The sequence below is a fragment of the Lottia gigantea genome, assembly GCF_000327385.1.
Source record: "Lottia gigantea unplaced genomic scaffold LOTGIsca_25, whole genome shotgun sequence".
Taxonomy (NCBI): domain Eukaryota; kingdom Metazoa; phylum Mollusca; class Gastropoda; family Lottiidae; genus Lottia; species Lottia gigantea.
The window spans coordinates 2,805,869-2,816,904 of NW_008708752.1; the positions used below are offsets into that span (position 1 = coordinate 2,805,869).

The 11,036-nt window shown below is 36.2% G+C and overlaps 2 protein-coding genes across 2 annotated transcripts in view; one reads left to right on the top strand and one right to left on the bottom strand.

The window, feature by feature from the left end:
* LOTGIDRAFT_160658 (hypothetical protein) overlaps positions 1-5,580 on the bottom strand; it is a gene marked incomplete at both ends in the record, with an annotated part of 6,120 nt that extends 540 nt beyond the window's left edge. The window contains 11 exons of the mRNA XM_009055757.1: positions 695-857; positions 1,107-1,244; positions 1,900-1,988; positions 2,114-2,338; positions 2,916-3,040; positions 3,366-3,514; positions 4,053-4,141; positions 4,391-4,507; positions 5,105-5,201; positions 5,309-5,361; positions 5,521-5,580. Of these exons, the coding sequence (XP_009054005.1) occupies positions 695-857; positions 1,107-1,244; positions 1,900-1,988; positions 2,114-2,338; positions 2,916-3,040; positions 3,366-3,514; positions 4,053-4,141; positions 4,391-4,507; positions 5,105-5,201; positions 5,309-5,361; positions 5,521-5,580 (1,305 nt within the window). The remainder of the gene's footprint in view (positions 1-694; positions 858-1,106; positions 1,245-1,899; positions 1,989-2,113; positions 2,339-2,915; positions 3,041-3,365; positions 3,515-4,052; positions 4,142-4,390; positions 4,508-5,104; positions 5,202-5,308; positions 5,362-5,520) is intronic.
* A 1,403-nt stretch (positions 5,581-6,983) lies between these two features.
* LOTGIDRAFT_116849 (hypothetical protein) overlaps positions 6,984-11,036 on the top strand; it is a gene marked incomplete at both ends in the record, with an annotated part of 9,868 nt that continues 5,815 nt past the window's right edge. The window contains 6 exons of the mRNA XM_009055758.1: positions 6,984-7,057; positions 8,083-8,179; positions 8,952-9,004; positions 9,936-10,032; positions 10,291-10,407; positions 10,894-10,982. Coding sequence (XP_009054006.1) covers positions 6,984-7,057; positions 8,083-8,179; positions 8,952-9,004; positions 9,936-10,032; positions 10,291-10,407; positions 10,894-10,982 — 527 coding nt within the window. The remainder of the gene's footprint in view (positions 7,058-8,082; positions 8,180-8,951; positions 9,005-9,935; positions 10,033-10,290; positions 10,408-10,893; positions 10,983-11,036) is intronic.

The following is an 11,036-nucleotide window of genomic DNA, read 5'->3' on the forward strand; positions in this document are numbered from 1 at the left end:
TTCGGGCAAGTCAATTTCTATACGCTCAATTGGGATTAGGGTGAGATCGTCTATTGAATGGTCGTCGAGGTTGAAATGATTAGAAACAGGCTTGTCTTTCTTTAATTTGATGTCTGACCTATGAGCATTAAAGCGAGTTCGTAAATTATTCTTAGTTTCTCCTACATATTGTTTGGGGCATTTCTTGCATGAAATTAAGTATATTACATTCGAATGTTCACATGTTAGATGTTCCTGGATCGGGTACCTTTTATTCGTAGAGTTGCTTACAAAATAATGAGTTTCTGATATAAAGGGACATGTTTTGCATCTACTGGACAAACATGGAGCACTTCTTAAACCTGGAGGTACTTCGGCATAAAGTCTGTTTTTAGCTGCTATCTGTGCTAAGGTGGAATTTTTTATGTTTCGTAAAAATCGTTTAGAGTACCCACGCTCTTTCAGTTTTGAGAAAACAATCGTACAGGCTTGGTTGAAATCAGAAGATCTTGTACAAATTCGATGAAATCGTAAAACTTGTGACTTAATTATACCAGAAAAGGTATAATTCAAGAGAGTAAAATCTGGACAGCCTTCTATGGCCTTTAAGATGCACACTCATATATGACAAACTTCAGAGTGGTTGTGACGAAATTTCGGTTTGTATCCTGGATGAGCATCTGGAATTATAAAAATTGCTAAAAGAACTACTCACCTCTGTTTCAGGTGTTTGTATGAATTGAAAATTCTGTAATAAAGTTACAATAGCTATCTTAGTTACCAGGTTGGCTAGCCGTATCCCTACACAGTTTCTAGGTCCGGCACCGAACGGCATATAAGCATATGGATTGATAGTATGCTTATTTTCCGGAGAAAATCTGAAATGGAAAATCAAATATTGGACCCACTTGCCATTTGATTTGTTCAGTTATCAGTTCCTAAGAGCACTAGGGGTAGTTGTAATCGTGTTCCACAATGTTTCGCACATGTGCCTATGAGTTTCCAAAGAGCTGTTTCATTTTAAATCTCAACCTCGAAATTTGTCCATATCACTCTGACCTCTAGTAGTATTTCCAGTCTGGAGAGACTGGCGCCACTACTCGCACATAGAGCATACATTATCTGACCTTTCAGGATTGAAGTCTTCAGGATCAATCCAGTATTCAGGATCTCTGTGTAAAGTATACAGTGGAATCATTATGACCATAGATTTAGGTATAAACAACCCTTTAACAGTGGTATCACAATTAGCACGTCTGTTTAATCTGGAATGGAATCGGGTCAAGGATTCAGGAAAAAATACGAGATTTTTAGTGCTTTTATATATTTACGTTTTTGTCAATCAATTTGAAGGACGTTAGATGGAATATGACTAAAATTCCAATGAACAATCTGCATTTCTCTGTGCTTGAACCTAGAAAATGCAGAACGACGGAGGGCAATCATTCAAAATGTCAAGCTATTACAAACTTCGTACTTAAACATTGACTGCAATAGAGTTACCTTTTTTGTTAAAAGGAAGTTTGTAAATGATGCGATTAGATTGGATCGTACGCGTGTGAATACAGCCATTCAGAGGCATCGACAGAAAGTATGTGAGCAGAAAGTCATAATGTTTGCAGCCTTTCTGTCGAGGGCCCCGATTGGCTGTAATTGCTGGCGCAATATTCAATCAAACCGCAGCATTCCGTCATACAAGTATATTTGCTATTGCAGTATAAGTACGAAGTTCGTAAGAATTTGATATTATGAAGGATCCGTAACACCCATTAGTGAGGGGCGAAGGAAGCACTTAGTTATTCAACATCACCCTATTCCGGAATAGGTGTTCTACGTATCATAAGACGGTGCCCCAGCGCAAACTCCTGACACTGCATACAATAGCTAACGTTTGGAGCAATTCACATTATTGTATCTAACCTTGTGGCTGGTGGATAAAGTCGTAATGTTTCTGATATAATCATATCCAGATATTCCAATTCTTTCACGTTGTCATAATTTGGTTTTCTCTGCAAGAAAACAAGGAATTACTAGCTTTCAAAAATAATACCTTAACGTTTGTTTGACCTTGACCTTCATCTTGAATTATAGAATCCTCATATCAATTAAATGATCAACGATTTTAAGGTCTTACCTCTCCTAATTTCGATTGGATTTCTCTAAAGGCACGTTCTTGAACCTCAGGGTGAATAGCTATACAGTGTAGAGTGAAGGCGATGGTCAGGGACGTGGTATCGAACCCAGCCATTATGAAAAATAAACTGTTTGCTAGAACTTCATCTTTTGTCAACCCTCGGCCACTATTCTCAGAATTTTCTTTTTGAGCATTCATCATTAATTGCAGGAAATCTCTTCTTGTCTGAAAACAACAAGTTAGATAGTCAGTTATTGCCACACAAAGATTGCTGGGGATTCGACAAAGTTTCTGATATGGTTTATACAAAACACAAATGAAATTAAATGCACAGGACAGCGGCATGGGCCTACTATGTTTTCATTTCAAACTGTGGTCGAATCTTTAACGTGCGCAGCCTTAACACATGGGAACATGGTTTAGTGTTCCATCCGAACGACTAGCAAGACGCATTACTAGCAAAGAGATATTATCTCAGCCCATGCTAGGATTGAACCCCAGACCTTTAGGTTGATGAGCAAACGCCCGACTCACTGAGCCACGGCGATGTCCGGTTTAAGACTCAAAGGGTCCTGTGCAGCCTATTAGTGTGTGTCTTAAGTATCAAAGCCCGGACGTTATGTCAATGATAAACCGAATAACTCATTTATCTATCTACATCGATTAAAGTCCAAGTTGACAACCGCAAACGAAGGATGTATGAAGTGTTTCGTGAAGTATATTGCGTCGTTGAAAAACTCGACCCCGACTGCTACTCAGATCTCACTGGTTATGCAGATTGAACCTATTAAATTTCACTCACCGATGAGTCAGCTTTTCTATCGTCTAACGCTTGGTTAACAACATTAATAAAATATTCAGCACTATCTTTAGGTATATGACCAATATTCAAATAATCCAAAATATCAGTCAGAAATGGAAACATCACTGAAAAGAAAAAGAAAAGCGAATTTTGAATTAGCTGAAGCTTAAACTGTAATGCTCTTCAAATCCAATGATTCCTCGTCGGATTCTTTCTCTTTGTCAAATTACAATCAAGAAGCCTTTGTCAGAAGGGACCAAACAATGAAATTTTGTTCCACTGTGACGATGATATAAATTCCCTTTGTAGTATTGCACTCTTAAGCTCGTCTTCTTCTACAGAAATCCAGTGTACCAAGGAAACACGATGACAAAAAGGAGTTTCATGGACGCATCCATAATATGTTTCTTTGTGTGTCTGAAATAAATGACTAACAAAATGTCTACTTACTACACAAAACGATTATGTTAAGAGAAAAACTGAAGTTGAGAGTACGTTTAGCATTCTTGAAAAATGAATTGTCGGGGTTATTATGACTGTCTATATCTAAACCAAATGATGTTGCAGCAATCACATCCATAGTATAACTCTGACACAATCTACAAAAAATAAACAATAATTTAATTACTACAGGCATCAATGATCAAGTGCAACTGCATCTCTAGGCATTATCTGATTATCAAAGATTTAAAGAGATTCATGCAACTCTACTTAAACTAAACTTTTTATGACGTCACTGTCGCAAAAGTTGCAAATAATATCTAACGATTGCGTCATGGGAAAGTGCAAGAACCACAGACATCTGACTGAAAATTGGAATGGTGCAAAACGATTCTGTCAGTGACTCCAACACTGAAAAAGTTTACATAGTATATGGCATAAACTGTAATGAATCAGAATATTCTATGATTAGGGAATCTATCTTATGGTAGCCTACATTTCAAGATATCTTTTTGATTGATTAAAGTGTGAAGATACCAAAGGGAAATTGTTAATAATGTATCATGTATATGAATATAGGCACAGGCTTTAGTGGTACACTCAGTTGGATAACTCAGCAAATAGTATAGGTTAAGAGATGCGATCTCGACTCTTGTCGTATAGATGGAGATATATTTTAATAATAATCGTACTTACTCATCCAGTTTGATAGCCTTATCAGGATCTATTTTAGATGCTAACTTCTTTACCAATCTATCACAACATAAATTAATACTGGAACACATCTACAAAAACACATCGAGCATAGACGTTGTCGTTCGGTTAACCATGCAAAGCGTTTATTAAGCAACATATTGTTTAAAGCAGATTTGCAACCCGAATCCAAAGAAACATTTTGCAAAACAAACAAAATTGGGGCGGTACATTATTCATACCCTGGTTTTTTGGTTGCACTTTTTTACGATCGATCATATTTTTCTAGCGGTGAGCATGCAAGCGTTACCTTTGCGTAACCATAGTAATTACAGACTTACCTCTCTCATTTTAGCTGAGCTAAAAGTCGGGGTAATAATACTTCTCATATATTTCCATTCTTCATTCTCCACATTTGATACAGCTTTCTTCATCATATTTACACTTGGAACAAATCTCTAAAATATTCAAATCGAAGAAAGTCGATCTAAATCTAAGAATGTTCGATCTAAATCTAAGAATCGTCGATCTAAATCTAAGAATCGTCGATCTAAATCTAAGTATGCTCAATCTAAATCTAAGAATGTTCGATCTAAATCTAAGAATGTTCGATCTAAATCGTAAAATGTTCGATCTAAATCTAAGAATGTTCGATCTAAATATAAGAATGTTCGATCTAAATCTAAGAATGTTCGATCTATATCTAAGAATGTTCGATCTAAATCTAAGAATGTTCAATCTAATTCAAAGAATGTTCGATCTAAATCGTAGATTGGTCGATCTAAATCTAAGAATGGTCGATCTAAATCTAAGAATGTTCGATCTAAATCTAAGAATGGTCGATCTAAATCTAAGAATGTTCGATCTAAATCTAAGAATGTTCAATCTAATTCGAAGAATTTTTCTTTGTAACAATGTAATAATATTGATTTGATATTCTTCCAAAGCCATAAAATGTCGGATTTAAGCCATTTATTATCAAAATTCCCCGTCCCCTGAGCCTCGAAAAAACTTTGGCAATGGGCCCTCCAAATCTAAAACTCTGGAATACTCACGTTTCTATTAACAAACTTGGAAAAATCTTCCACAAATATTTGTTTGATCATCTCAGCGTCTGATATCAATAATGCTGGGATTCTACCATGGAATATACTGTAAAACATAAAATAAGTTTATCAGCTGACGTTTATAATCCTGTCAATATTGGGTATAATAGAAACGCACGTGGTTGTAAATATGAATGTGAATTAAGTTTTTACCCAGAAACTCTTCCATATTTCTCTGTCATTTCTAAATCCATTCCAATTATTCCCTGTAAATACATATATATATATATATATATATATCTCACAAGTTTATTCGCTGAATTGCAGGATCGATTGCATCGTGATTTTTTAAACATTTTTTTTATATTCTTATTTTTTATATAGATCTGCGCGTATGATATATAAATGGTAAGAATAATACAGACCTTTTTGGCATAAAGTGGTAACATTCCAAGAAATCCTGGTTTTGGTGCCGGTACCCCCATCTTTTTGAAAATGTGGTGTGTCCATGTTGCGTACCTGAGAAGACAAAAAACTTTCTAAAGCGGACTGTTTTGAAGGCCAAACATTACTGACAATGCATGTCTTCTTAAGAAAAATGGAGGAGAAGGGGGAGACATTTGATGCTGTAATATCCATTGTAATTATTATCCAGGTAAAAAATAGATATTGACATACTGTATTGAATATGCATTCATTTATAAGATGAATTTGCATTAGGTCTATAATATATGGTAGGGCTACTAGTGCTTTAGTTATACATGTTTTTTTTTATGCCGCATAGTAGATTTTTGGAGTTTTTCATTTACTGATTATATTGTGATTTGGCCTAGACATTTCAAATATACCGGTTTAGAGAGGCTTATGGAACTTGTGTTTTTTTTTTAAGTTAAGGGTATCGACCGTAATTAAGTTATATATATTTTGGCTAATTTAGTCCACCATACAATTATTAAGTGTATCAACAAATATAAGTCATGTAAATATTATACCGATAAAGAATGAGAATGTCAACTACACTATTTTACTGTTATATCAATATAACATAGATAACTATACTCACAAATAACCAGCTAATACCAAGATGAGTAATATAACCAAAATATAACCAAAATAGATTGACCACGTAACCATCATGCTCTAATAATATCTTTTCACGTTGAATGTCGTTGAACGTTGAGAGTCTTCATTTATATTACATGGTTATGCGTGTAGGTTACACTTAGTGGTGCAATGGGGTTCATTAACTGTGTCACACTTTAAAAATGTTTTGTTCTTCACTTCATGTATGTCATAGGCCTACGACGGTGTAATTTGTGGTGATTGTGCACATTGCGAAATAGTATCTCTGTTCTCCTTGTGTACCGGACTCTGTTAGGCAACTGCATTCAAAGTGGCTGAGAAGAATAAAAACATTAGGCAATACGATCCATCTTAACCAAGAAATATTTATTTATATAGCACGTGCACGTTATAAAAAATGCTAAACATTGTGTCAGGTGTAGGCCTACGTTCTGAAGGGAAATTCAGAACTATTAAAGGGAATGTACGACTAGCTTAAAGTTGGATTAGTGCAAATCAAAACCCCAAAGCGCATCAATTGCAAGCCCTTTGCAATAACTTATTTTTCTTTTGAGAATAAACCGTTGTGGTACTTAGATACTAGATTGTCTCCCTTTAATTACATTTATCTTGATCTTCTCAACGAATATACCTGCCTGAATATTGACTGAATATTGTATATTATAGTAAATGTTATAAACAATGACCTCTGTCTGTAGAAATCGTCGTCCTTTATTCAGTCATATTGATAAGATATTTCACCATTATTAGTTTAAACTATATATACTAGGGCAAGTTATGACTGGCCTAGACACTTTGAATGAACATGGAGTTTCCTAACAGTGTACATATACCGACATGGATATTAGTAACGTCTTCTACAATATTGTCTATTTATTTGTAAGTATCACAGATACAATTGCATTATTTACTACAGTCCGCAATGACTATTGATTACATTACATGGTCTTCTTAAGATCATGCTGACTCGACAACCCCTATCCCAGAGTCTAATCAGGTGTGGAGCACAGCCATTCTTACATTTGATCCAATGGATTATGAAATGTGACTGGATAAATAAAAAAACACATAAAGTTAAGGGCATTGTCTGTCTAAATCAAAGTAAGAATGAAAAGATATAATATTACCTTAAAGGGATATGGTCGTCAAAATACAAAATATTTTCTTTATCAGCTGATACCGATACCGATATTATCACTTCTTGATCTTGACATATTGACATCCCCACGTGCAGATGTTACTGGGTTTGTGACGTCTGTGGTTATAACTTAGGGGTCGCAGTATTGGCAAGTTCTGCAAGTGACATATCCGATTCTTTACCATTCAGATTTGGCTAGAGAACTTGCTCAGAACTCTTCAATGGAGTCGATAGCGCCTGAATCCTGAGACTGGAATTATCCCCTTTCTCGGGGAAGGGAAGGCGAGGACGAAATTGGTGCTCGCCGACCACTTTTAGTCCAAATCCCCGTGCTCGCGGCGGGGATGAAATATACTCGCATTTGTGTATGGAGCGAAGTTGAGACTCCAACTCCGTCCCCGCACCAAATGCACCAAATGTCCCTGGCCGCATGAAGAAACGGACGAACACATAAAAAAATTGGGCGTCTGAGAGCGTTCTCGAAAGAAACTTTTCGTTAGATATAATTAATTGGGAAACATAGTTTGGAGCAAAGCGTATAAATATCAAATTTTTTAAATAATAAAGTGGGGGTACAATTGTGGGCGACAATCATTTTTCGTAAAAGAGGGGAGGGGGGGGGGGGGGGGGTGGTTCGCCACTGGTTCGAGCGCCACCGAATTGTGAAGAGGTTAGTAACGCCCTAATTGTGGACAGTCTATCAGTAAAGATAAAGATGACTTAGGTCATGTTACACAGTCAACATTATGTCTATATAATATTTCAGGTATTCAACATGGCCATATTCACTTTTCAAATCTCTGAAAATACCAGGCCCAAAACCAGTTCCATTTCTTGGTAACATCCATACTTTAACAAAACAGGTAAGCTGCTTACATAGAAATAAAAGACACAAACTTAGTTGACCACCATATAAATCACTTCACCAGACAAAATTAGTCGGTTTTTTTTCCAGAAAGGTCATATAACTAGCAAATCAAATTAATGGTTGGAGTAGTTAAATAGAGGAGTCTTATCTTATATTGAGAGGTACTTCTTGTACCTCCTTGCAATGCTTCGAATTACAGTACTCCGAAGTCTTATCATGGGTCGTCGTGTTCAGTATCTCTTAACGATTTGAAACAATCTTCGAGATACGGAATCGGATTTGAACAAATTTCATAAGTAGATTCAGTGGTCAATTAAAATTTCAATGAATTACTTCCCTTGAAGTAAAACGTATATAAAACGTAAGTATTTAAATTTAGACAAATGATTTTATACTGAACGTTTAAGAACGGTATTACAGTTTGAGTGATGCCTTTTATGGCGGTCAACTAAGTTCTTAATCTGATTCTGGGAACTAGGTCAGGTTGTGCTTTAGGATGTGTCGTTCTCAGTTGAAGAGTATTTGAAAATAACATATTATTCTATAAAGTCTGCCTACAGATTCAGATGTTGCAGTTTGTATTTTTGTAGGCCATCCATGATGTGAAAAAGTACCACGATTTCTATGTCTTGCTTCGTCAGTAGAATATTCAACTAAGTCAGAGATGCGGGAAACATTTCCAAGTGTAAAGGCGCATTGTAAATTATTGACGGACATTCTTTAACCATTCAAATTGTCAGAGCCTTTTACCATCTTCTTTTTAATAGGGTATGCATGTGGTGCATGGAAAATGGGTGAAAGAATTTGGTAAAGTTGTTGGGTAAGTAAACTCTTGGCATATTGGCCTATTCTAGTAGAATATTGTAAGCTGTAGTTTTGATAGATAAAAGTTGAAGTATCGCTAACACTATCTTTAAGCTATTACGAACTTCGTCTTATACTTCGTATGTATTATTTTTATTTTGTATGACGGAATGCTGCGATTTGATTGGGTTGGACCCAAACCAGAGCTCTCAACAGAAATACATTAGGGATTATTGTTTAAAGACTCTCTGGTGGTATAAGTACGCAATACCTTGACCATTGTCAAGATGTTCTTACACAAATCACCCAGATCAATAAGTGACTTAATTTAACTACACATCAAGATTTAAAAAAAATGAAATGAAATGAATGGAGTTTTACCTCCTACTTTTTTGCACCATGTGGGATAATGAAGACGGGCAACGCCATGCAGGGTGCAATGAGGGAAATTTTGCCAGGACAGCGGCATAAGCCTGCTCTTTTTCGATTTCCAACTGTCGAGGTATCTTTAACGTGCACAGCCTGTAGCACACGGGGCCTCGGTTTATTGTCCCATCCGAACGACTAGACGCTTTTTCCATGTCAGCCCCTCTTACCTGCATCACTGACAGGGGGAAACCGCGTTGAAAAATCCGAAGGTATTATCTCGACCTATGCCGGGATCGAACCCTGGACCTTCAGGTTAGTGAGCAAGCGTCTAAAGCCACCACAGCTCCATCAAGATTTAAAGATATACAGTAATCGAATTGGTTTATATAAAAAAACACATATAAAATCAATTTGAGTGATTAACCAATCAGATGACTGGAACACTAAAATCATCTTATATTAAGTATAATGCCTCAAACTATGTTTAGATTTCTGAAATGAAACGCATTTTAAGATTTTAAGACTCAAAATTCAGTGAAGTGAAATACCATAGGCCTATAACGTTTTTTTCGTTACAGATATTATGAAGGACGACATCCGTGTTTATTGATATCAGATCCTGCAATGTTAAAAGAGATTCTAGTCAAGAAATTTAATTCATTTCGAAACAGAAGGGTACGAATAATTTATGATTGTAATATACTGAGGTAGATATCCAGCTTTAATACGAGTGCAGATCTGTACTAACGTTCCAATTCTTTCAGAAGGAAAATGGAACTTTGCCGGAAAATTTTCAGAACAAAGAAACTGCCATTTTTTCCCCAAAAGATAAAAACATAGTTTCAAGAAGATCCAGATACCATCTAGTCCTTGTTCACTTGTTGATTTTTGATATGCAGAAATCTCCTTTAATTCTGAATGATCTACCAACAGGTTTTAAAAATAGCTGGTTATCCTATGGATGATGGTATTTTACAACAAACAGACAATCAGTGGAAAAACACTAGAACAACTTTAACACCAACATTTAGTTCGTCTAAGTTAAAACAGGTGAGTCTGCACGACTCTGTTCTTTCCGGGCAGATACCATTCTTATGGTAGCCCATAGATTGTATTAGAAACATGCATTGGGAACGCAATATGGTTGTATATGTAGTAATTTTAGTGCGACTGTTATAGAACTTGTTATTTGATGGGACTTTTCCCTCGTGTCCTCTTCTCGACCTCCATCAGATCGCAAATGATCGCAATTCGGTGTGACGGGGCAGTGGCGAACTCAAGAGGGCAGGGCAAAAATCTCACAACTAGGTTAGAAATTCGGGCAATCGGGGACTTGTGAATGAGAAATGATGATTGTGAATTGGGGAAAGAAGAACTTTAACGCGCTTGTCCCATACGAAACATGCCACCCCCTTCGAATAGCAACACTGATAGGTCGGATAAAGCATGTTGAATAATCTTTTGCATGTATCAATAGACGAATCTTGGTTATTTGGCATGCTTTTTACGATATATTGAAAGCAATATGTATTTCAGATGTCCAGAATTATAGAAGACTGTGTTGATGATCTGATACAAAATTCAGACAAACTGGTAGAAGCAGGTCAGAATATCAATCTAAAAAAGTAAGATATTTGTTTTGCTTGTTTATTTAATTACCCCCCCCCCCCCCCCCCCCC